Source organism: Phycodurus eques, chromosome 6 (genome assembly GCF_024500275.1).
Source record: "Phycodurus eques isolate BA_2022a chromosome 6, UOR_Pequ_1.1, whole genome shotgun sequence".
Taxonomy (NCBI): domain Eukaryota; kingdom Metazoa; phylum Chordata; class Actinopteri; order Syngnathiformes; family Syngnathidae; genus Phycodurus; species Phycodurus eques.
Window position 1 is genome coordinate 5,882,104 of NC_084530.1, and position 26,682 is coordinate 5,908,785.

The following is a 26,682-nucleotide window of genomic DNA, read 5'->3' on the forward strand; positions in this document are numbered from 1 at the left end:
GCATCTCTGGAGAGACCTGAAAATGGCTGCACACCAGCGTTCATCATCCAACCTGACAGAACTGGAGAGGATCTGCAAGGAGGAATGGCAGATGATCCCCAAATCCAGGTGTCAAAAACTTGTTGATGTCATATACTGCCCTGCAGTTCCATCATAGTAGCCTGGAGGGCGCTTTGCGTCCTCTCTCTCTCCCCCCTCCCCTCTCCGTTTTCAGCACCTGTCTCCAATCAGCCTCATCACCACCGGTATTTCAGCCTGCCTCTTCCAGGAAATCCTCGCCAAAGTATTGCAGCCTCTACTAGCAGTACCTCGGCCCACCTTACTCAAGTAAGCCACTTAACTCCTCGTTCCCTTGTTAACTCATGTGTCTCCTCGCTCCCAGTACTCCCGTGTTCCTGACCCACGTCATTCCTGCCACCAAGCCAGCCGCCTGTTCTGTCCACTGCCTACCACCTGTCCACGCCGCCGCCTGCCAACACATCCGGGACCACCTCCATAACCTTTCCTCAATAAACTGTTCATCATTTTACATCTGCCTCTGCCTGCTCTTGGGTCCAGCTACTCCCGACACAGGACAGTTGCATCATTCCCAAAAAGACCCATGGCTGTAGTAGCTCAAAAGGGTACTTCTACTAAATACTGAGCAAAGGCCCTGAATAGTTATGGATGTGTGCTATTTCAAAATTTCAACAATTCAATTTTTTTCTGTCAATATTGGATGCGGTGTGTACATTAATGAGGGGGGGGGAGGATGAACTTAAATAATTTTTGCAAATGGCTGCAATATAACAAAGAGTGAAAAATGTAAGGGGGTCTGAATACTTTCCGTACCCACCGTACACATGAAGAAGATGGTTGATTGTTGTTATGTGTACTCAACATTAGAGCAGTACTTACAGTACAAGTACAATTTGTATCCCTAAAGCTTGGGTACCACCACCAACACAATAAGTAATGAGCCACTGCTTAAAACTTCACTAATGTCGCCGTTATAGCTATGCATTCATTGATAGGGTTTCCTTAATTATTGTCCCCACAGGTGATGAACACCAGCATATGCGCACACAAATATTTGTGGTAGTTCTTGCATCTTGCCGAGAAACAAACTTTCCAGTCAATGTACAGTACATGCCTTTTCATAGCAATTTTAAGTTTCCTCCCCACTCCATTGTATTTACTAAAGCTCCTATCTGCCTTGTGTATGTGTACATGCACTGTAAAGTATTTGTGTGACAGGAAGTCATGAAATAGTAAGCTGTTCTCCTCCTACATAATGCAGTGATGCTGCTGCACACACACACACACACTCACACACACACACGTCATTGCAAGCGTTTGTCACCCCCACCTCCAAAATGGCTTTAAGTCATGCATAACCACGCTCGTCTTCCACTTATTTTCTTCACTTTGTTCCCAGGACAAAATCGGTTGTATATTTCATCAACTTTGCAACTTGTGCTTTTTCACTTCTCACAGTTCCTTATTTCCTCTCTGCCCGACCTCAGACGTCTACAGTTACATAGGTTCCTTTTTTTCTCCATTCAAAATGAACGCCCCCCCCCCCAAAAAAAAAAATAGGGGAGAAGTGAAACAATCAGACCAGAGTGTGTTTGCAAAGGACACAGAGGAGCAAATATTGGTCAATACAGCTTTTTATTTCAACAAATCGTAGGTACACAGTGTAAAAAAACAAAAACAAGCAAAACAAAACTGTATGGCCAGAAGCTTTAGACACAAAACCAAGATGACAGTGTTGAAAATAGCTGCAGTGTCTAATGCTAAGCCCTATCAAGTTTCAAGTAGAATTATTAATTAGAATTTCTTGATGTTAAGTGGAATTCCGTGTGAAGAGATTCAAACCTAGAACTATTAGGGTCACGTGTTACTTTAGATGGCACACTTTAGAAAAGTCGAGAAAACTAACAGTTTGACTAGAAATGCACGGTTGTAGATGACCACAATGTGTCCCACAGTGGGAACCCTACAATTGTTTATGATAAGTGCTGTAAAAAAACAAAAAACCAAAAAACTAATCAGGCTTTGTTCGAAAAAAAAAAAAAAACTTACTTAAAGAAAGGGATACCGATTTTGGCCCATGTCAAGATCACAACATTTGAACTTGGTCAAAAACAACAACAAAGGACATGGAAGAAATGACCGACTACAAAAATATCAATTGAGAAGAGTGGCGTCGGCAAGCATGGGTTGCGAGCACCCGGGGTGGATCAAATATCGGCCAGATCTGCATCTAGGCTCATTTACCGGTTATTATAGCTGGCTAGCGCAAAAATGTCATGTACTAAGTCTTGTTTCCATATCAAGCTGTCGAAGCCAACCTTTTTTTTCTTCCCTACCTAGTGTAGGCCTACTAATATACAGTATAAAACATGGAAATCCAGTTGAATCTAACATCTTTAGTCCCTAAATAGCTCGTGTGCTTCTCTTCGTCTTTGCGATCCTACGAAAAATAAAATAAAAGGAGAACGGCAGCTGTAGTAAGAGAAAAGCAAGACAGCAAAGTCCCTCTCACATAGTTTCCCCGATCAGATCAGCCTAAGTCAGGTTCAGTCCAGTAAGCGTACGTCACGTGCTTTGACTGTCACCTGTCCCCGCTTGAAAAAGGCACACCTTCACCTTTCCCTCACCTCGCATGGCTCTGTTGTTCTTTTACTGTACAACACATTTCTTCTCTTTTCAAATCGAATGAAACTCCCAAAAATGAAAAGGCATAACATCTACTGTACAGCATGTTTTTATTTATTTTAAGCTCAGTAAACATCTTTTATGTGATTTGTTGCTAGGCGTGCTTCAGTGTGTACACGCTTATTTTGAAGTTGGCTGCTGCAACGTCACGCGGCGTTTGGACATGCTACAACAAATCCTCTGTAATCATCCAACAATGGATTAGAAAAATACATCATCATTTTCACTCTCGACGCCTCTGGCTTTTTTCCCTCCCTCTAAGCACTAGCTGAGCCTTTTGAGATGATTTGATTTTTTTTTTTAAATTTGATTTTAAATATAGGTTCCCAACGCTTAACGACGTGTTTTTGTCTCAACTCTTCCAACAAAGAAGCGTATCCGACCCTTATCTTGTTTTTCCACACAGTCAAAGTTACGAATGGAGATGAAAAGAGACCTAAAGAGTGCAATATTCTCTTATCTACATCATCAACATCCCCACCTATACACAGGAACATTAGATAAGGAGGAGAGAGAGGGATGAAGAAGGAGGGGGGGGGGGGGGAATCTCTTAAATAGCGCGCCTCAGGCATCAACACACAGAGTGGTGTACAAGGACAGGACACACTAGAGGACATGCATGTCCAATGAAAGGGGAGCTCTTTGCACATGTGAACACATCCAAAGTGCTGGATTGGCTGACATTGTTGGCAATGGCACTCGCGGGAACAAATGCCATTACTCAACAGTATTTTGTAGTCAGAAATTGAAATTAAAAGTATATAGATATAAAAACAAAGAATGCAGAGATTAGTCCTTAGGCTGTTAGTACGATGAAGTATCTGCCTGGGGAGTCGCCTAGAAAGGTGCAGTTTGACCAAACAAACAGTTTCTCTTTTTTCTTTTCTTAAAAAAAAAAAAAAAAAAAAAAAAAAAAATTAAATAAAATTACGACAGATATTCACCGTCGTCCTCGTCATCCTCGTCATCCTCATCCTCATCATCCATCCCAGCCTGGTCAGTGAGGACGAAGGAATCGTCATCGTCGTCGGTGTTCAGCGAGTCTCCGCTACCGAGATCTCCGGAAGATTCTAAAATCACACCTAAAAACAGAGAACCATCCAAAACGTCACAATAGCCGTCTGGAATCATCAGCCCCTCCCCCCGCCCCCCAAATTTACTTTCGAAACTGTGCTTCTGTGCGTGAAAGCGATCTTCCAAGAGTTTGATTTGAACCAAATATAAAACAATGTTCACAGCTAGCGTGACTCCCTAAAGCTCAGCAGCCCGGCCAGAAAACGAGCGGGTACATAAGTAGCTCCATGATTTATTTAAGCTTTGTTTTCTAGTTAGCGAAGCAAACTAGCTGCTGGGTGCATACGCGCAAAGAGATTCGTCATCCAAACATTAATTGCTCACAGTGGTCAAAATAGTCATGAAACTATTAACTGTACAGGCAATGATTACGTAAAATCAAGGCGCAAAACACTCAACAAAGCCACTAAAAGTAAAAGCCACGCACTTTGTTTTTGATGCTAGCTTAACTGAGTACTTAAACTTGTTGTGACCTTTTTACGATGCATATTTTCCCTTAACGCTCCTCAATTTCCAAATTGAATATCCTGCGGGGTGTTTGAATGTGGCGCTTCCGCAGTGTTGCTCCCTTTCTTAGTTCCCTCAGATGACTTTACCTACCGCAGTCAGCTGGACCATGGGTGCGCGAGCCCGCCAGCTCGTTGCCATAGCGATCCACGCACCAGCACTGGCCGCTGCTGCTGTGGCACTGGTGCGAGCGATAGTAACCGTCCTCACTGCAGGAGGGCAGATATTGGCCTGCGAAACGTGGGCCACAACACACGGAATCAGCGTTAGCTTTAGCATTTGTGCGTATGCGTGTGCGTGCGTTTTGGCTTACCGAGCAGCTTCTTTCCCACTTGCTTCTTGCCGATGGTTGACAGCTCAGCTTTACAAGGGGAGTCTGGAAAGGCGAGAAGGAGTGACTGTGGTGACAAACTACACACATCTGCCCTACTGAAAAGGTTCTGTTGGTGCGAACTTTGCCTTTTTGTGACACCGTTTGTGTTCCTGCTTTTTCTACAGAAGTGACTTGACTTCTAAGCCTGCATGGGTTTTCAGACACTTTAAATTACATTTTTATGAAATTACGTCTTTTTAAAAGGAGTCATAACACCACAACATCAGTTTGGGGTTTTATTACCCCCAAAAGACTGCTAGTACATTACATAATTATAATTGAAAAAATAATAAGACCAATTCACACTTATTTCACTGTTGACCGTTTCTCCCAAAATGTAATACATTCCATATACACAAAAAAAATAAATAAATAAATAAATGGACTTGCCTGCTGCAATGCGCTACGTAAATGGACTGATCCCGACACATACCTTTTATGCATATGTCGCTATATGTGACACACACACAGCCAATCAGCAGTCCTGCTATAATAACTAACATGTATCTTGTATTGGTCTAATTACACATCGACAGTGACGGAAAAAGATGCAACAATTACCCCAAATAATCTAGCTTTGTTCATCTATCCATGCCAAGTGACAGGCAGAACAATTAAAGGCTTTTCCAATACCACCCCTTATTACTATTTTAGTATAAATATTGTACTTTTTTTGGTTAGCCTTTTTTAGATTGATCTAATGTAAAATACAGTATGTGCCTCGGCTCCATAAAGGTTGGTAAACACTGGTTTGACATTCACCATCATCATCAGAGTAAGAATGGCAATATTCTAACGTGATGGGTATTACCTGTGTACCTCTGGAAACAGGTGCACCACTCAGAGCTGGAAATAACTTTGTTGGCATGCGTATCGCATGACTTGAAGAACGCGTCGGAGCAAGGCTCGTTCCTGTCCAGGTAGAGGCTCTTGATCTCTGATTGGTCCAGCTGGAGGTCAAAGTTGGTGTCCAGGCGGGAGAACATCCACCCGAAAGGATCTTTGCATACAGGTGATGCCCGGACCTCAAATTCTGGTAAGGAAGGACAATCAGAGTTCATGTCGCTAAATCGTAGGAAGACGCTAGTGCAGCCACTCACTGTTCTTCTGGATCTTGTCTCTCTTGTGGTTGCCGTTGTCACGTAGCACTCTAAACCAGTCCCTCAGTCGGCTCACTACCTCCTTGAGTTCAAACTCGCTGCACACTGAGAGAGAACAACAACTCTCATGATTAATGATGCTCTTTTACTGCCTCGCCTTTTCCTTTTGGTGGCTAAGAGGCGATGGACTGGCTTCAGGTGATCAATGATATTGAAAAAGAGGTCGGGCTAGCATCTGGCTGTTCATCCTGATCACGCACCGCAGTATCCGTCATAGTGCGTGCGGCTCACCTTTCCTCTCTGTGGAGCTCTCTTCAGGCTGATTGGGGCAAGGACACATGCCAGCGCACTTGACAGCAATCTTCTTGCCAGTGATGCATGCCTGGTACTCTAACTTGCACTAACACAATGAGACCGTGGAAGGAGAAAAATGGAAGAGTAAACTAACATGACTCCCATGTTTCGACTTGAGAACACGTTTAGTTTATGTGCACGAGGGGTGGGAATCGCAGAGTAACTCCCAATATCATATTATTGCAATATTCTTTGCCAAGGATAAACGCAAGCTTTGAACGTTTTGTATATTTTGTAGAAACTTGATCTTCTTGTATATCAGGCATACGTAGCAAATAATTACATCGAAAAATGTATTTTTGCTAATGGAATCTTTCTCTAGTAATAGTTTGATAAGTCTCTTTTTTCAAACGAGAGAGAAACAAAAATAATTCACCAAACGTAACAGGTATTCGACTCGATACTTTCACAGACATTGCTGTATGTTTTAATGACATTTTTATGGTTTAAAACGTTTAAGTGGACTTAAGCTTCATTACCAAATGGCTGGGTAAGCCATCAGTCCCCTACGTAGTATTGTTATGAGCGGAGACAAACCTAAAACAAAGTGAAACATGTTCACACAAAGCTCACAATTTAATAAATCCACTGCCTTTATATTTTTCAATTCATTTCAGCATAATTCATAGTCATTAATGGCTAATTTATTTACGACGTTTAAACAAATATATTGTCATTACATTAGCACTTGGTTATTAAAGCAACAAAACAACAATCAACTCCTTTTGAGCGTGTTTTGACTCATCAGAACAAGTCAAACAGAGGCGGAGCAGTCAAACGTTGAAAACAACGTAATAGCACATTTTCAAGGTTTAGGGCACAGGTGTCAAATACAAGGCCTGGGGGCCACATCCGGCCCACCACACCATTTTATGTGGCCCATGAAAGCAAGTCATTTGTAGCAATTTGCATGGTTCTTGCGAAAATCAGTACCAAAATGTCAAATCGTCATACGTTATAAATGAGTGAAAAAAACTAAACATTGAGATAGTGCAAAGATTTTTGGGTTACCAAACACCTTTTTACTGTAACGTTAATAACTGTTGAAGAAACTTTTCAAATTCAAGTCAAACCTGTCTTTAAGTACAAGTCCAACGCACTCAGCGGTACCTTGGTGGAGTAGCTGTGGCCATCGGTTCCACAAACAGGGAAAGGGTGGACCACAGGGCAGGGTTTGCACTTTGAGCCGGGACGCTGGTACAAACTGGTGTCTTTAAAGCTGGAAAAATATGAACACGACGATGAAGACGATGCACCGGCAAGCTCGGATTTAGGATTTGCGTGTGATTATTTTATTTGATATCTCCCTGTGTTGATAATGTACGGCAGAGGCTAAGAATGGGAAATGAGGTCAGCATGGCGTTGCTGTCCTCAGTCCAGTCTGCAGTGTCCCCACCAAACACACACAACACACTCGCATCCGAGGCCCATTCACATAACTTGGCAGTGCTTTGCATCAGTGTTGTGGTAATTGGACTCAACAGTCACAATCACGAGGGACCAGAGCAACCAGTGGAGCAGTTGCAAACATTGGAAAGGTCTTAACGCGCTTCTGCCGCTGAAATAAGTGAGGAGACAACAGAGCAGGCTTCAGTGAAGCCAAGGGTAGTAATAAAAACTTGATTTGCAAGAACATTCATCTTTCATTTGGAGCTTTGTCACATGGAAACATCTGACTGCAATCTAGCAGGACACTTTACATATCTGAGTGTGTGTGTGTATGTGTGAGCGTGGATGTGTTGTTTACCTAACCCTCCTCTGGCTGACACAAGTGGCAGTTTTATAGTCCTCAGCCACACACACCTTGTGGCGGCCACATTTGATCTTCAGACATGGGTCTTTGGTGGGATCAAGGCCTGCACATACACACGCAAAAAAAAAAAAAAAAAAAAAAAACACTTTTAAGTGTGTATATTTGAAGTCCGCTTGCGCCTCTTTCCAAAAGGACCTCTAGAAACAATGAGCACAGGGGGCAAAGAGGGAATAATCTCCTAGAATTAAATGTTTGTTTTGTTCTTTTCAAGATGTGTCAGCAATTCTTTATTCAAAGCATGTACTTTCATTTTTATCCTTCCAAGCTTCATGGATATGCGTGAGACATCTGTTTGTGCACGTTAATTCTAGCCACTAATATCTCTCTCACGCCGAACCTAAAGCCATAATACCGTAAGTATCCTTAAAGCTAAAAACAGATGTAACTAGTTAGAGACGCTACATCTGACCTCACATCAGCGTTAGCTGTATGCCGGGCTTGTGGCGAGATTCTTTAAACTGAAGTGGTAGCAGCCGGGGGCTACGGGCATCTTTTAAGAGAGCTGATTTTAGATGTGAACGTTAGCCTGAGGGATTGATCTTTATTGGTAAGCACAAGCCCCCCACGGCTGATCGCAAGTCTGCCTTGAGCACGTACGGCGACACATACAGAGAGGATCTGAGGCCCTGCTCTGATCCCAGAACAGCTTGTGAACGACCTCTCCGCGAAAGAACCTTAGGGTAATCCCTGAGCAGCTTTGCTAGATTACACAGCTTCCACCCTCCAATGCACTCTCTAATACTATTGTTTCCCTGTCATGTCCAGTGTTGCTGTGGTGTGTTGGAGGTTACACTCCTAACTTTTATGCGCTCATGTCCCGGTGGGCTCGGATGCGAGTATGCATTTATCACCCTGTCGCCCTACAATGGCGAATCAAGGTGACTGGAGGGATAAAAATTATGTTTCCGTTGTCATTTACTTTTATTAGGTGATCAGTCGCCTGAGGAGAAACGGGGGATGGCAAATCGTCTGTCAGATGACAAACGGCCACTATGACGAACGGTAAATTTCAATTTGAGAGCAAACGAAGTGCATGTGAGTGAGCAGCAGCTCCTCTTGATTCGTATTAAGTCTTTCTATTTAGTCATGTTGGCTCACTACATTTGATAAGCATCCCAGTTCAACCGAGGGTGAGAAGAGACGTTCATTTCTTTTTTTACTTCCTTTAATCCTACAACTTTTGTTACGTTTTGAATAAAACAATATAGCGATGTATACAAACATAAAACATTTTTTCCACTTTACTCGAGCGGTTGCGCAAAAAAACAAGACAAAACAAAAAACTTGAAAAACGCTGCAAATGACGAAAGGAATGATGTCATTGTAGTCAACTGAAATTAGTCTGTTTTCACAAAAAGTGAGCTTTTTCAGATTTGTATTCATTAATGCAAAATACATAACAATTGTATGTTATACTATAGGGAGACACGGTAAACGACTGGTTAGCACATCTGCCTCACAGTTCTGAGGACCGGGGTTCAAATCCCGGCCCCGCCTGTGTGGAGTTTGCATGTTCTCCCCGTGCCTGCGTGGGTTTTCTCTGGGTACTCCGGTTTCCTCCCGCATCCCAAAAACATGCATGGTAGTTTGATTGTAGACTCTAAATTGCCTGTAGGTGCGAATGTTTGTTTGTTTATATTGGCCCTGTGATTGGCTGGCGACCAGTTCAGGGTGTACCTCACCTGTCGCCCCGAAGAAAGCTGCGATAGGCTCCAGCACGCCCGCGACCCAAGTGAGGATAAGTGGTACAGAAAATGAATGAATATATTTGTAAAATATGTATTTTTTTCCCTTTTTTTGCTGAATGTAGGATTTGTAGCACAGGGTGTCTGAAATCTTTGTGGAATGTGTTGTGAAGAACTGCCATTGTGTTGGGATGCCCTACTGCAAATTTGTCCATGCCGATGACTCACAGGTTTGGGGCTGTTCCACCTCAAAATAATCCGACTTTAGTAGTTGCAGGAAACTACGAAAACCATGCTGCATTGAACACATTAGTCTAGAGCACAGGCTTCAAACTCAAGGCCCGGGAGCCACATCCGGCCCGCCACATCAATTTATGTGGCCCACGAAGGCAAATCAAGTGCATCGACTTCATGTTTCTTGCTAAAATAACAACATTGCAAATCGTCTTCCCTTGTATATAACGTTGATTGCAAACATTTTTGTTACCAATCCCCATTTCAAAATAAACAAAATTAACAACTTTGTACTGGCTTCTGGTTTCAAATATAGTTATTCATCGATTTTCTGTATATGTAATAACATGAGGCCATTTTACATTTACTGTATATGTGTTCGCGCCCATGACGGCCCTCCGAGGGAAACCATAACTACGATGTGGCCCCCAGCAAAAATGAGTTTGACACCCCTGGTCTCGAGGTTCAACGATTAACCAACAAAGATTACCAAATTAATCATTGAGAGACCTTGTTTAGCTCAAAATTGTCCCAATCCTGGGAATTTCAGCCTATCAACAGTAAATACTCTCTGATTTCTGTAGTCCTGCATGAAAGCAGACTGATTATCTTTGTGTTTAATCAAAATAATACTTTTGTAAACATCTGCTTTGAATTTGGAAAACAATGACATTTTAAATATTTTTTTGACGTTACAGACCAAACCAGTAACTGAATAGTAATCAATTTATGTTTGCGCATTTTCTCACCGAATTTGAAATAATGTCCTGTTTTTGAATAAAGGGATGGAAATTTAAAACATTTATCAACTAATGGAAAAAATATTTCACAGATTAATGGATTATTAAAATAATTGTCAGTTGCAGCACTACATTAGTCGGAATGAGACATCCTTACACACGACAATAATGGAGGACAATAAAAGTCTTCTTTATTGACTGTAATTCTAGGCATGTTGTTTTTGGCTTTGATGAAGAGTCTTTTTTTTAGGAGGGAAAATAATGGATCAGGGCAGCAAGAGGAGACTGCGAAGAAAAATATTGCAGGGTTCTGTGGCGTAACAATTGGGGAAGGTAACATGTTAGCATCTGTTTTTATTGTCATTTTGTTATCAATATCTCAACTGTAATGGAACGATGTGGTGATGATTAATCTGGTCAATCAATGAACGCCATTAGCTCAGCATGCTTGGAACTCTGGCTGACCAGGTTCTTGAAACAGTACCTGCTCGTAACATCTGTTTTTAGCAGTAGAAAACTGTCAACTTGATCTGAGTAGGTAGGGTGAAGTGTAAAATCGGCACACTACGACAGTAAAGGCCAGCAAACATATTTACCCTGTTTTACTGGTTTAATTTCCCCTCATTCAGCACGATAACTTAATTGTGACATCAACTGCCAAAACTCTTAAATGCATTGTACAACTTTCCCAAAATGTAGAGACAGCTAACAATTAGGGCTTGCTGATTTATTGATTAAATCCATAAACTGTTTTTGGAAGTCCCATTGATGTTTTTTTCCTATTTATAACAACTCCCCCCCGCCCCCATAATGGCTTTTGTAGTCTGCTGTTTAAAATGAGAAGAGGCACCATTTGGTCAGTCATTTGGAATTGGTTCGGGTTTACAGCGTCAGATAATAAGCTACAAACAGTTGGCTTCAAAGTATGTTTAAATACTGTTGAAACCAAATGTAGCATGGAAGGGAAAACTCCTGCTTAGAAAACAGACTACATGAGCTGCATTTTTTTCTACTTGCTTTATGTTTGACAAAGGTGCCCGGTGGAAGGCAATCACAGATTCCATTGCACTGAAGACTGTCAAATGCATATGGCGCCTGTTTATACAACCCCAATTTCAATGAAGTTGGGACGTTGTGTTAAACATAAATAAATAAAAGCAGAATACAATGATTTGAAAATTATGTTCAACCTATATTTAACTGAATACACTACAAAGACAAGATATTTAATGTTCAAACTGATAAACTTTATTGTTTTTAGCAAATAATCATTAACTTAGAATTTTATAGCTGCAACACGTTCCCAAAAAGCTGGGACAGGTCACACAAAAGACTGAGAAAGTTAAGGAATGCTCATCAAACACCAGTTTGGTACATCCCACAGGTGAACAGGCTAATTAGGAACACGTGGGTGCCATGATTGGGTATAAAAGGAGTTTCCCTGAATTGCTCAGTCATTCACAAGCAAAGATGGGGCGAGGTACACCTCTTTGTGAACAAGTGCGTGAGAAAATAGTCGAACAGTTTAAGGACAATGTTCCTCAACATACAATTGCAAGGAATTTAGGGATTTCATCATCTACGGTCCACAATATCTTCAAAAGGTTCAGAGAAGCTGGAGAAATCACTGCATGTAAGCGGCAAGGCCGAAAACCAACATTGAATGGCCGTGACCTTCGATCCCTTAGGCGGCACTGCATCAAAAACCAACATCAATGTAAATCAGTGTAAAGGATATCACCACAGGGGCTCAGGAACACTTCAGAAAACCAATGTCAGTAAATAAAATTCGGCGCTACATCCGTAAGTGCAACTTGAAGTGCAACTTGAAACTCTACTATGCGAAGCAAAAGCCATTTATCAACAACACCCAGAAACGCCGCCAGCTTCTCTGGGCCCGAGCTCATCTAAGATGGGCTGATGAAAACTGGAGAAGTGTTCTGTGGTCATTTCAAATTGTTTTGGGAAATTGTGGACGTCGTGTCCTCCGGACCAAAGAGGAAAAGAATCATCCGGACTGTTATGGACGCAAAGTTCAAAAGCCAGCATCTGTGATGGTATGGGGCTGTGTTAGTGCCAATGACATGGGTAACTTACACATCTGTGAAGGCAACATTAATGCTGAAAGGTACATACAGGTTTTGGAGAAACATATGCTGCCATCCAAGCAACGTCTTTTTCATGGACGCCCCTGCTTATTTCAGCAAGACAATGCCAAACCACATTCTGCACGTGTTACAACAGCGTGGCTTCGGAGTAAAAGAGTGCGGGTACTAGACTGGCCTGCCTGCAATCCAGACCTGTCTCCCATTGAAAATGTGTGGCGCATTATGAAGCGTAAAATACGACAACGGAGACCCTGGACTGTTGAACAGCTGAAACTGTACATCAAGCAAGACTGGGAAAGAATTCCACCTACAAAGCTTCAACAATTAGTGTCCTCAGTTCCCAAACGTTTATTGAATGTTGTTAAAAGAAAAGGTGATGTAACACAGTGGTACGTGTTGCAGACATAAAATTCTAAGTTAATGATTACTTGCTAAAATCAATAAAGTTTATCAGTTTGAACATTAAATATCTTTTCTTTGTAGTGTATTCAATTAAATATAGGTCGAACAGGATTTGCAAATCATTGTATTCTGTTTTTATTTATGTTTAACACAACGTGCCGACTTCATTGGAATTGGGGTTGTACATTGCAAAAGCAGTCATTTATTCACATACTGATTCACTTCAACAGTGTTTGCAGCTGTTGTAATAAACTACATAAGATCCCTATTACAGCTTATGTAAATGCATTACACACTTGCCCTGGGTATATTCCAGTCAAGTCACAGTCTTTCGCTTTTTATCCAACTACTTTCAATGGTGTGACTTAACAACAATAAGAGTGTTCGGAAGTCCACCAAACACTACAGCCAAATGAAAAGAAAGAAAATCCACGGCTGAATAATGTAGGCTAGAAATACCGCGCTTTCCCTTATTGCCCCATGAGAGAGGCTTTTCGGCGTAGTGGCGACATCGTAACTGGGTAGGCCTAAAGTGTCGTGTTGTCGACAGGCTTTTTTTCCTTGCCAAAATGTTTTTATTAAAACTCGACAACCAAACTGGCATCTTCTTGAAGTGCTATATTTTTCTTTGCATTTTCAGGGTCAAAGGGTCGTTTTGTTTGGAAGCAGCACCTTTTATGGATGTTATGTTCAGTTATTTGTTAATTTACTGATGTTAAATTGTGGAACATTTAAAAAGTTTTATTAAAATGTATGAAGGGTTGTGTTTTAAGGGCTACGTCCTCAGAGTTTTAAATAGTGTCATTGTCATTTGATTTTCTTTTTATGGAAGGGGGTAAAAATGATTCAAAATTGGAAAGAAGGCATTTGGGGAAAATATCAGGGATTATATTTTCAAGCCCTTTCCCCCAGTCTTACTAACAAATGGGTGCAATACCCTACAAAGAATATAATGGTGCAGATATAAGTACACTCACAGAACTGTACACAATTATGAGAAAAAATGTTACACATGTTCCATTGTTGACACAGACCTTGATCAAAGGGCTTGGATGGCATCCATGTTCCTGGCTCCTGAAACACGGTTAACCATATGGACAATAAGGACACGGTTTCAATGACACTTCAAATACATGTATATGTACATGACAAATTCATTGCCAATGAAAGGATCGATACAAACCTCCACTTCCTTTAGGGAAGGCATTATAGAAAGAGAGAAAAGGAAATCATTTTGTTAGTGCTTTCTTTATCAGAGGAATAGATGAAAGTGCCGGTGAGCATCAATCGCCTTTGCTCACGGCATGCATGTGTTTAGCAAAGATAATGCCTTGACTTGAGCGTAGCGAGGGAAATCTCATCAAACTAAACAGCAAATATTGTCTAACAAATGCAAATAGAACATAGTATAATACATTAGGTTGTTGTGTATCTTCCTTGTGAGACCATTTGAAGGCAACACAAAACCTTGTACGTGTCAAATATATGAACAACTTGTTTAAATTGTACTCTTTCTGGAAGGCCAAGCCAAACATTAGCACTGACTAACAACGCAACCTTGGTTCCTCTTGTTGGAGATGAAAGGGTTCCCACAATGTGACTGACGGTGGGAACGACACATAATGTGATTAACTAGCAGGAGCCGCCTTATGAAGCATTTCCCCCAAAACAAATGTTTTATTCACATTCACTCTGAAGCGAACTGCTCATCTCATATGAACTAAAACATTAAATCATGTTATTAGATAATACTGTTTGCGATTGCACAAACTTGTAAATCAAACAGAAGGAAGGAAAGAAGGAAATTGGCTGATAAAACAGGAATACATTTAACAGTGCGGCTGAACACAAACAAGTTGCACTACATATCTTCTATTTTTTTCCTCTGATATACTGATGCAAGTTTTCACTTAAAGGAGTAAATCTAATTTAATCTTAATTGCTTATTTATAAGGAATGTGGTATAATTACGTATTAAGCATTTTATCCGAAAAAAATCTCTCGGAGTCCTTGTTTCTTTGGCATACAATTGAATGTTTTCTCTCAAGACACCATTTTAATGCTGTCCAACACAAAGCATGTACATTACAGTTGAAACACGCTTTTCGTATGACCTAGTTTTCAACAATTTTTTTGGGGGTCTAAATTTTGTCCCCAAATAATCCAGCAAAGTCATCCGCCTTGCCCAAGTGACTTGGCCGCTCATTTCCTGGAATTGACACAAAGCATACCATGCGCAACATTGAGTGTCTTCTCGTTAAGTGAGCATCTCCCCACGAGTTTAGCCGAAGCAATAAGAACATTTTTGTGCTTATTTATTGAATGTGACTGTTGCATAAGCTGCCATAAGGGCAATAAAAAGTCGACCCTTTGATAAAGAAGATAAGAAACACCATACAATTCATTAAAGAATGGCAGATACCCCTTCCTAACAATAACCTCTCCTTTGCCATCTTTCATATACCATCAAGAGTCTTCATTAAATGTCAAATAATGTAATGTTTAATGTTCATTTATCCATTTTCATTTTCAAATTCATTTCACATTGTTTTCGCATGTTAAACTATAGTTATTCTCAATAAACTGTATTTATTGTTAGCATTCTTATGTGTCTGGAAAGGATCAATTGGATTGACGTGATTTCCTTTGAGAAATACTGCTTTAGATTCAGTTTTAGTCAGACTTTTTGCGCTGGACTAGTCACAAAAATTGAGGTTGCACTGTGTCTACAAATGTTGTATTTTGGGATTATTTTAATCACAAAATTGATAACAAAGCACTCAATTTTTGTTTGCCACTATTATATATCATTCATATAATGGTAAAGGGAAGCATTACATTTTTTTAAAACGCTTGTGTTCATTGTATCATACACAGAGAAGGGAGTAACACGCTACATTTACTCTGTTACATTTACTCAATTAACATTTTCGATAAATTGTACTTTTAATGAAGCCTACTTTGTACTTCTACTCATGTATTTATGTTGAGAAGCTTTTTTGAAGAAGAAGACGTTTTACTCTGTTACGTTATTCTACGTCGCTCGCTACTTTCATTCATCAATAATTGCGTGCGCAATCTATTTTTGGACCGGTTTTCGACTTGCGCATCGGGTGCCGTTGCTCCAATCCACCGTGATTACCACAGTGATGTTTGACTCAAGTTCACCAATCAAACAACAGAAGAAAGTCACATCCACACACAGTTTTCCTTTGGGCTTTGCAGGTCAATCAAAATGAGTTGTGACAGCCGCGCGCGATTCGTGTTTACATTACATACAGTTATTACAGTTTTGTCACTGCCCAAACGGGGATATTTGCAGCCCACTTCTAACTAGAGAAAACACCTGCAGATGTTTTTGCTCCTGTTTTGGCTGTGCATATGGCAACATTAGCACTGTTTTATGGTCACAAGAAAGTGTTAAACATGCATCTTTTTGGCTACATTCCGGTTCTCTCTCTCGCTCTCTCTCTCTCTCACTCACTCACTCACACACACACACACACACACACACACACACTTTATCAATAAGTCTGGTCAGCAAACAGGTTCTTCATTCGGTCATTTTAGTGGATAAAGCAAATAATGTTTCTCTAAGGCCTATGCATGTGTTTTTCTTTTTCACTTCGAAATTGAAATGGTGGCAGGTGTGTGTGGACTACCATTGAACATGAGTTTGAATGTGATCTGTTACGTCTGAACACAGCCACGTGCCAGTTGTAAGAGGGAGTAGATCCAACCGGATTTTGTTTTATTTATTTTATTAAAACTTTATTTGACCAGTTAAAACTGAGCATCTCTTTTGCAATGGTGACCTGGCCAAGCCGGGCAGCAAGTTAAACGTCAAGTCCAAGTCAGTCACATTCATTTATTTCAGTTGTTTATTTTCACCTCCCCTCTCATAAAGATACGAAAATAAATCAGTTGATTTATAGAAACAAACAATATAGTATAAAACCATTTCTTAGAGCTGAATTTGCCTTAATTTGTTATTTTACACATATTTTCTTTCTATAAAATTGTATATATTACGTTTTAGAATAAGGGACAATGTTCAGCAAGATCTGAATTTTCACATTCAAAATGTATTTACCGGTAGTTATTTTCATTTTATTTGACGTTCATACTCTGATTTTAAAAATAAATCAGTAGTTATTCACTTGTTACTCAGTACTTGAGTAGTTTTTTCCTCTGAGTACTTTCTTCCTCTTACTCAAGTAATTATTTTGAGGACTACTTTTTACTTTTACTTGAGTCATATTATTCAAAAGTAACAGTACTCTAACTTGAGTACAATATTTGGCTACTCTACCTACCAATGATTATAAAGTATATGTATTTCTCCACTATGGACGAATACAGCATCATTTTATCCAAACTACTTACCGGTACCTTATTACTTACTAGAAAAATAATATTGCAGCTTAGCATAGAAGTACCTTGCAAGTCATCTGTGCATAAATAAATACATATGTGTGCCATGTGAGTTATTTTTTCCCAAAGGATGACATTTTAATGTCAAAGCCTCCTCCTTCCTCCTTTCCCTCGTGCCCCCCTCCCCCCAAGATGTCAAGAGGGGGTAACTCTTGCTATTTTCCAACCTCAGCTCCTATTACTACCTCCTTCTCGTCCTCTATTGCTGATCCATTTTCGCTGCACTATTCATCTTTTCCCTCTACAAGGTCATCGTATAACAATACGAAGAAATGAGCTCTCGTGAGAAAGTTCTGTACATTTGTTTTCTGTGTGCTGTGTGAGCTTCCTTTCTCCTACTTGAAAAGTGAATAAGGGAAACATTGCATTATGGAGACCAGGCCCTTAGTCAGTGTTTGTCAAAAAAGTGCCCTTGGTCTGGTTTCTTAACGGATGTAACACAACTCATGCATGTACACAGTTCAACAAACAGACAACATACAGAATCATCATCACACTGATTGTTGTGCAGCACAATGTTTCAACATTACAAACTGTCACATGAGTGGATGAACGCACCCCAGTGTTCACATGCAATCACCCGCAAGGCCTACTTTTGCGAAAACTGAGAAAACCCAAACTCTACTATGGAAGATCTAATTGCTTCCTGAGTATCTAAAAATAGAAAGTATTCACGTCATCGCTCCATCTCTTTTCCACCTGTCTCGCTCTCTCTAACACTCTCTCGCTCAACAATATTCTCTCAAATGGACACCAACACTCATGTGGCTCTCAAGGGCTATTATCTCTTCTTCGCATTTATTTTGCACTTGTGATGGAAAATGAGTGCTCGAGAAAAATGTTGCTTTAAATAACTGCTTCTCTCACCTTTGCGTCCATCTACTGTTGCAGAATAGCTTGCCCCTCCATCCAACACCCCCCACATTGTTAATTGCGCCCTAATGGCTTCCTTCAACCAATTCTCCATTTTAACATCCAACAGAATGTTCACGTCTTCACTGTACTCAGCCTGTCTGGTTCAAACACGCACCCACTGACACACGCACGGATCAACAATGAGGTGCTCTGAAGTGGAAAAGGCCTCAAGGTCTGTCCCTTCTTTGCATGATTCACCCTCCACAAGTTAAACAGTACAGGACACATGCACAAAGGACCAGGACAAAGGATGAAAATGATCATTTTTTTACCATTAAAATGTGAATGAATTTCTCCCAAAATAAATTATGTGGATGTATTATGGAGGGGACGAAACCTCTGACAATCAGAAAAGTATTTTGGGGGTTTTACTTTCTCAAAAAGAAAAGGAGAGTGTGTACTGTGATGCAAATTAAGCTTTTACTGTATTATTTAACTTTCTCAGTTTGCCGAAAAGTAACAAATCAATGCAGTGATATAGTGTAGGTTGCTAAGGGCAATGTAACGGTCAAATATTTGCACCCCTTAAACTAGGGACAGGCAAACCTTTGTGCTCAAGGGTCATATTCAATGACAAGGTTAAAAAAAAAAAAAAGTTATATATATCCATTCTCTGAACAACTTGCACTCACTAGGGTGCAGTGGCAACTTGAGAAAATAAAACGGCTAAATTAATGTAACAAAATGCTACTTTGCCCACCCCTAACCTAAACAATGGACCTAAAGTATGGGTCTTGTACAGCAAATCATTATCATATTATACCATTTTGGGCCACTGTAGGCCAAGCTCATGTTCATCAAGGCATACGCAAGGCAAAGAGGTTTGATATCACAATGTTTTACTGCTACAACAACAACTACTACTACTATACTGTACATGTTTTCTTCCTTTGAACAAACATTGAGCACCTCTAACTCCACTGAATAATTGTAATTCTTATTGTTTATATATTCAAAATAGTCACACCTGCCTTTCCGAAACATTGTTACATAGACTAAATGGGTGAACATCTTGCAATCATAATCATATTTTATAATCCTAATTGTAGCACTTCGGTTGCATTTTGCTTTGTATAATTATATATAGGACCAGAAATTAACGGACCGTCTTCGAATATGTGCCCTAAAACTGTGAGCGGAGAGACAATATGTTCCAACGGAGCTTGTCAACATACTGTAAAACGTCTCACGCTCCCAATCACACCTCATCTTTGAGATTTTCCCAACCTTCCCCAACAGCTAATCATTGAACTCGGTGCTGCAAAGTCTAAAAATTGAGTTGCGGCTCAGATAGCCGCAGGCGCTCTCCCATCAGGAGTTCCATTAAATCAGTGGCCAAGATCCCATCTAGTGCACTTAGCAGGAGGCCCACTTATGGCTGCAAAGATAAAAGTCAGACAGTATATGCAAAAAAATATAATATGTAAATCAGATTAAAGACTAACGTAAAATACATGCAAATACACTAACGCATATAAGTCTGATTAAGATGTGCTTAAGAATCCATTTTTATTTGACGGAATTACTTTGGCCCATCTTGTGCGTAAATAATCCAAACACCAGACTCAAACTGACGATTTGATTAAAAATAATAATAATAATGTTATCTGTTTAAAATATGACTAATCACTTAGTTTGTTAACATTTAGGTGTGAATACGTTGCTTGGAAACATCTGTGGGTCTGTCCTGTGATTCATATAAACAGTAAGTTCCTGCAGCATCACAAGCTGTCATGTGACTACTAAAAATGGAGTTTAAGACATGTTTCAATCAACCGGAGGGAATCTTCTTGTGGTCTTGAAGTACTAGATTACTTGCCTAACGTCACACACAATTGCAGTTCCTTTTCGGCTTCTGGCCTTCAATACACGGTCCACCTGAAATGTTTTATGTGCGACAGACAGGGGGGGAGGAAGAAAAAATAACATATTCTAAAGTCAGTAGTGTAGTTTTAAGTGTGGAAAAAAAAGGGGGGAACCATATCCTGCTTCTTGTGTTTGTCTCCCTGACATGAAATAAGTCAAGAGGGGAGATTCAGAGAAACATTCAACTTCACGCGTGCAGCATGAACCCACCGTAAAGACTCTCATTAAAAGTGATGGGAGTGAAAGGTGTGCTACCGTGCCTGCGTCGTGTTAAACCACAGCTGTGTGCATATACAATATTGTGAGCAAGTATGAACAAGTCCAAATCATTGCAGAGTGTTGATGTCTGGAGGCGAGAAACATACGAGCCGCCTAAAATCCACTGCATTCTACTCTCACTGGCCACAACATTCGGTACATATAAAATTTCATCCATTGCTGTCTTTGCAAAGATGCAATGCAATGCAATGTCAGAGGCAAACACCAGGCATCTTTTTGTATTGTTTCTGCTGCTGTACGTGGATGCATCAAAACAAACATGGCGGTTTGAGTGAATGAAATGTTCACTGACCACTGAATGATGTTGGAATCCATGAGAATCTCCCCAAATTACAGGAAGATACCATTTCTGGCCCATGTTTGTGGTTATAAGCACCAGAGTAGACACAAATTAAGATGTGACCTGTGTTCCTGGCATATGACTTTGAACAGTATTGCAAAACTGTAATATTTTAAAAGATCCCCCGGGTTCCGCTGCCTCTGTGGCAGAAGGTCCATAATTACCCCGTAGATCAACTTTTTGTGACATTTCTATTTGCTAGTGTGCTGTGAGATTTTTATTTTTTTATTTTTGTAACGTGAAATACGGTATGTACTTAAATCAGTAAATGTTGGGAACCACTTTACCATCAACCTGAACGTAACAAACTAAACTATACATATAGATCGCTGCCATGGCTCAAACAAATATTGGGTATTTGTTTCTAATAGTTCTTCAATCTCCTGTACAGTACTACAACCACAATAACAAACAACATATTGTTAAATGAATACCTTTTCGACAGAGCCAATCAAAATGGAACATTATTGTCATCGTAAAGGCAGACTTTTTAATGCCAATATTGTATCATTATCGCGTTAAATTGCATTTCTGCATAAACAGCTACTGGTGCTCAATGGAGCGATGAAGAAGGATATTTTTTCATCACTTCATGTACGCATATGACAAAAACAAAAACAAAAAAGATGAAGCCAGCACCGAATCTCCTTGCAGCCCACTTTGAAGCCGAGCACATGATGATAAGAGGCTGGATGCTATTCACCACGACAAAGAGCAGCAGCACTAAGTGGCCTTAGGCATGTCGGGGTAATGGTGGCTGACAGCACCTTACTTTAAGCCCGTTATTTGAACCAAGAGCACCATTGACCAAACACACTCACAGCTTGAGAGAGGGTGAAGAGGGAAACCACTAGAGGCTAGAGAACACTCTTTTAAATAGACTTCAGGAAGACATACAGCCCACTTTAGTAGCAGTGTGTAAATTGGCCATTTTCTAATGTAAACAAACACATGCATGCAAGAGCACACAGCATCCGGGCCTCGAACCTGTTTGCAATTAAGGCCTGCATGGATGTGGGTGTTGTGCAAAGGTCTGTCTTTGGCAAGCAAGGACACACATGCGAGGGTCATTTGCGTTGTGTGTGCCATGGAGAGCGTGTGACTGACACACACGAACACGCAAACACACGACCGATGGACCCCGTCAGGCGCAAAGAGCAGCGCGTGATCACTTTCCACACACAGACACGCGCGCGCACACAATGGGGGGGTTGGGAGCAGGTGGCGAAACGTGACTTACATCTCTGAATTTATCCCATCTTCCGACGAGCCACTTATCATCCAAAAAATTGCCGCTGTCGGAACCCGCCGAGACGCGTCCGAGGGCGACGGCGCACACGCACAGCAAGGCGACGCTCAGCATCTGCGGACACAAACAAACAAACAAACAAACAAACAAACGTGACGCAAAAACGTCACGTCGGCCTCGGCAGAGTCCGCCTTGCGCCGCAGAATAAACAAGGCGGGCGTCGCGTCGACGGTGGCGAATTGTTTTGCTGCCTCCGTGCCTACCTTGTCGCATCCGCTCGTCTCAACTAGATGTGCTCTCTGCTGCTCTGTGTCACCGCTAATATCTCTGCTCTCTCTCTCTCTCTCTCACTCTCTCTCTCTCTCTCTCGACTCTCTGCACAAGCGCGGTCTGTGCGCAGCGTGTCGTGCACGCGCAGAGCACAAATCGCGCGCTCTGACCATCTCCTTTCTCCTCCGCAGGAGGCTGACACTGATGAAGTTAGCGCGATCTCTTTTGAAATAGTGCATTTTGCATCGAATTGAAGTGACCGCACGCCATTCAAATAATCCATCCAAATTGCCATACCATTCGTATCCTCATTCGGGTTACGGAATTTGGGTTTCACCCTGGACTGGTCGCCATAGTCAATCACATGGCACATGCAGACAAACAAGCATTAATGCTCGCGTTCAAACCTAAGGCACAAGTTTTCAGTTAACCTACTGTGGCATGTGTTTTGAGCACTGGCGGTCCAAACCTGAATGGCGCTCTGTGGAAGACCCCTTTATAGACTTTAAGCCCATGTAAAGTGAAAAGAAAACAGTGCTGTCAACAACCCTGCCAAATTTGAATGATTGTAAAAAAATAAAATAAATAAAAAATAAATACATAAATAAATAAATCAACAATTATATAAAATGAGGCTTCAAAACTGAAAAATCAGCTCTTCTCTCCGCTCTCAAACACTATGGGCGTGTTCACTGAATGTGCTGAAACCACTCCCCGCTCAACTGTCAATCAGATACCACGGCTGAGACCTGGAAAAAGTGATGCTACTTCATCTAGCATCCTTCTTATGCCTACGCATGAATACACGTTTTAGCTGCGAAAACCTATTTGTGTAAAGCGGAGGTCACTAACTGGCAGACCACGATCCAGACCCAGAAGCAGTCCCATCCGGACGCAGTCAAAAAAGAAAAGTTATGATTCGAGACATGCTGTGCAATTTTAAGCAGCGCAGCGTTACAGACTTTACAGTCGTGAAAAAACTTGCAGACCAATCACATGAGAGTTACAGTAAGCCAGCTCACCTGACCTTACTCACCCAATCAAGTCTGCATCTCAGGCGGTAATCACTGACTGCGCGCAGACCAGACAGAAAGATGGAGAGAGCAGGGGAAAGAGAAAAAGACGATGGCAGAATTTGTGAAGTTTTTTTTTTTTTTTTTTTTTAAATATGACTGATGACTGAACAACAAACATCATTAATTTCTTTATGTTTATGTTTTGTTTAAAACAAAAAATTAACAACATACAGATAATACTTCATGTTTTGATCATATGGGTAGAAGCAAAATCATGCATTGAAAAAATGCATTATACATAGAAGGGTTTTCCAGAATTTGGAGGTCAACTTTGGGGATCCGTATTATACATGGGTGCGCATTATACACGAGAAATTTCGGTAATTATACTGCGGGCCAGATTTGGCCTGTGAGCCTGAGTTTGACATAATGCAGTATGCAAAAGCAATAATCTCTGGCACCGCCTACCAACGATCAAATGAACAGCAACACCAACTAGGAACATATCAATAATCATGCTTTATACACAAGAGTGTAAGTCTGTGTTGGTGTCTTTTATTTATCCGGTTTCTGCTCAGAGCCATTAACACTCTAGCTTAGTAGTGGTGACTCATGAGGGTTTTTGGCACATTCCTGGCAGAGGAAGGCTCATTACTGTGAACTGATGCTCTGAGCTGGTGTTGTGTGATTAAAAATCGCAACTTAGTGACCCACTCAGTCACTAGTGAATCATCACTTAGTGATTCGTGGAGGTGAGTGGAGTAATGCTATATTTCTGTGTTCATGCTTGAGAGTGAAACAGGTAGTAGACGGCAGATTTGTCCCTGTACTGTAGTGTGTTTATGATAGTTGCTTTAGCAGAGTTGAGAGGGTGGGAAAAAAATATTTTTACAAAAGCACTCATAAAATAGCAAGCCTAGGGAGTAGCTGTCAAAAATATACCTTCATGACGTGCATACAGAAAAGTATACAAAATCAAGCCATTGAATGTTGTCTTCGTTTTCTAATAATCTGTTGAATCTGTTCCTCACCTTGTCGCAGTAACATTTAACACAAAATAGCAATTTGGCTCAGCTGCCTCTTCTTTTCAGATTCATGTGTAGTTTGAGCGACTCCAAAATGTTGAAGAAAATCAAGAGTGGAAGCACTTAAACCAAGACTGGGGGATCCAAAGCCCATGGGCCATATATGGGAGCAGTTGACCTGGGCCGCCATGAAATTTTAAAAACAAATACAATCACAGAGGAACTGGAATAAAAATACCAAAAATATCATTCACAAATGCCCATAAGACATAATAATAAGCATTGGTTGGAACATTGCATTCTATATTTTTTTCATAAATGTAACAGAGTTTAAGTGGTTTGCGGTTAACCAATAAGGTATTCGATTGTTCGATTGTGATATACTGTCATTTTAGGTTAGTACAAAAACTACTACTACTACTACTACTACGTTAGTACTCCCGTTTCTAATTGTAATTATCCTTAGTACCATATCATTTTGTTTCTATGAGTAGAAGTTGTCTTTTTGGCTGTGCCACAATAGCAGAAGGAGACAAGAAATGTAAAAGAAGAAGGACAAGAACAAGAAGAGGACGCATCTCAGACAGTGAAGAAAACATCAGACGTGTATGTTACAGGGCTACAAAACCAGGCAGAAGGCAGCCCAGGTGATGTTGATAGTTTGTTTCACCAGGGCAGAAGTATGGGCGTATTTCATCTTTTACAAAGACTTTTGATGGAAAATGAATCCCAAGATAACCCAGGAAAACACTGATTTTTAAAAAGGGGATGACAAGTCTAAACTTTGGGCACATCTCCGTGATCATGATTGTCTTAGTAATTACAAATACATTCCATGGTCTTGCATGCATAAATAATTATTTTGGTTGTTAATGTAAAAGTACATTGTTGTATTAAAAATAAAACATGTTCCGCCTTTTAGGTGCATGTATATTTTGTTTTGTTTTGTTTTAGTAATAGAGATTATATTGATAATCATGATAATTTTCGCCACAAAAGTAATTTATATACCATATCACTGCCTTTCACAGGAAAAAGGTTTCCCATTCCGTTTTCACACTGTTGATGCAGAGGTGGGAGTAATTCCTTATTTTTCTTGATTTAGTTTTTTCTTCCAGATTGGAATAATGAGGAACTACCAAACATATGATTGTTTTTATTACATATGTCCTGTGTGCATTTTTATGATAATACCAGTGGAAAGCACTCCAGTCTGCAGGTGCCGGCTCGCTTGTGGACACAGTTAATGCCGTGGCATTTCAAGAGTACTTATTAAAGTACTCAGTGTAGTGCTCAATTTACTTAGTTTTGCACATATGAAAGGATTCCAGTCAAGCAAGATACAGCTATGAACATGAAGAAACAAAAGATATGAGCAAAGGGAGGAATTGCAATTAAGTTAGTGGTCAGTGGGGTCAAAACATCAGTATGTACAGTTGCTGTAGAGACCATCCATGGCTGCACCATCAAATAGTCATCTTCACAAGAGGTGGTGGAAAAAGATGAGTGTGTGAGTGGGCATGTGGGAATGATGACAGGGTTCAGAATGAGAGATGAGAGTCAAATTAGCATTATGAAGCATGCATGACTGAATCATGAGAGCTCCTCCGGTTGGGTGGGCCACTAAACTGCTAAAAAATGTCAGCAGCAAAAGTAAACACCGTTTATTAAAAAAAAAAAAAAAAAGTTTGAAGTGAAGTTTTCGTACAACCAAACAGGAAATCTGCAGCGTGTTCACAGGAAAATCAAGAAGCCAACATATTGCTCTTATCTTTCACATCAACAAAACAAGTTTCGTGATGACAGTGGCAGTAGGGGAATATGTGGGTGACATTAGTCTAAATAGAAATAGTGAAGGAGGTGTGTGTGTGCATGTGTGTGTGTGTGTGTGTGTGTGTGTGTGCGCGTGTTAGGCCTCATTCATTATTCATTGTCAGACATTAAAGATGTAGATATGGTCGGAGACAAACAGACAGAAGCACACACACGTACGTGCATACATGTATGCACACGTGCACGCACGCGCGCGCACACACACACACACACACACACACGAGTACACAAGCACTGACAAGATTTAAACCATTAGTTTCCACATATCTTACCCGAATTCACATTAACCTCAAAAAAAGCTTCGCACTTGCCTATCCATATACTTGCTTTTAAATGCACACACGCACACACATGAAAGATGA

General features: G+C 40.6%; 1 protein-coding gene across 2 annotated transcripts; it reads right to left on the reverse strand.

Annotated features, from left to right (window-relative positions):
* Nucleotides 1-1,636: 1,636 nt before the first annotated feature.
* spock3 (SPARC (osteonectin), cwcv and kazal like domains proteoglycan 3) lies at nt 1,637-22,561 on the reverse strand. 2 transcript variants are annotated; one of them, XM_061678996.1, is made up of 12 exons: nt 22,440-22,561; nt 22,168-22,290; nt 14,128-14,167; nt 7,859-7,967; nt 7,222-7,330; nt 6,049-6,157; nt 5,758-5,862; nt 5,469-5,690; nt 4,598-4,660; nt 4,378-4,515; nt 3,648-3,785; nt 1,637-2,458 (listed from the first exon to the last, which is right to left on the reverse strand). In XM_061678996.1, the coding sequence occupies exons 2-12, from the start codon at nt 22,288-22,290 to the stop codon at nt 2,415-2,417; spliced, it is 1,200 nt and encodes a 399-aa protein (XP_061534980.1). In that variant the 5' UTR covers nt 22,440-22,561; the 3' UTR covers nt 1,637-2,414. The 2 variants fall into 2 exon arrangements, with proteins under 2 accessions (XP_061534980.1, XP_061534981.1); XM_061678997.1 differs by having other exon boundaries at nt 1,637-3,785.
* Nucleotides 22,562-26,682: the final 4,121 nt, after the last annotated feature.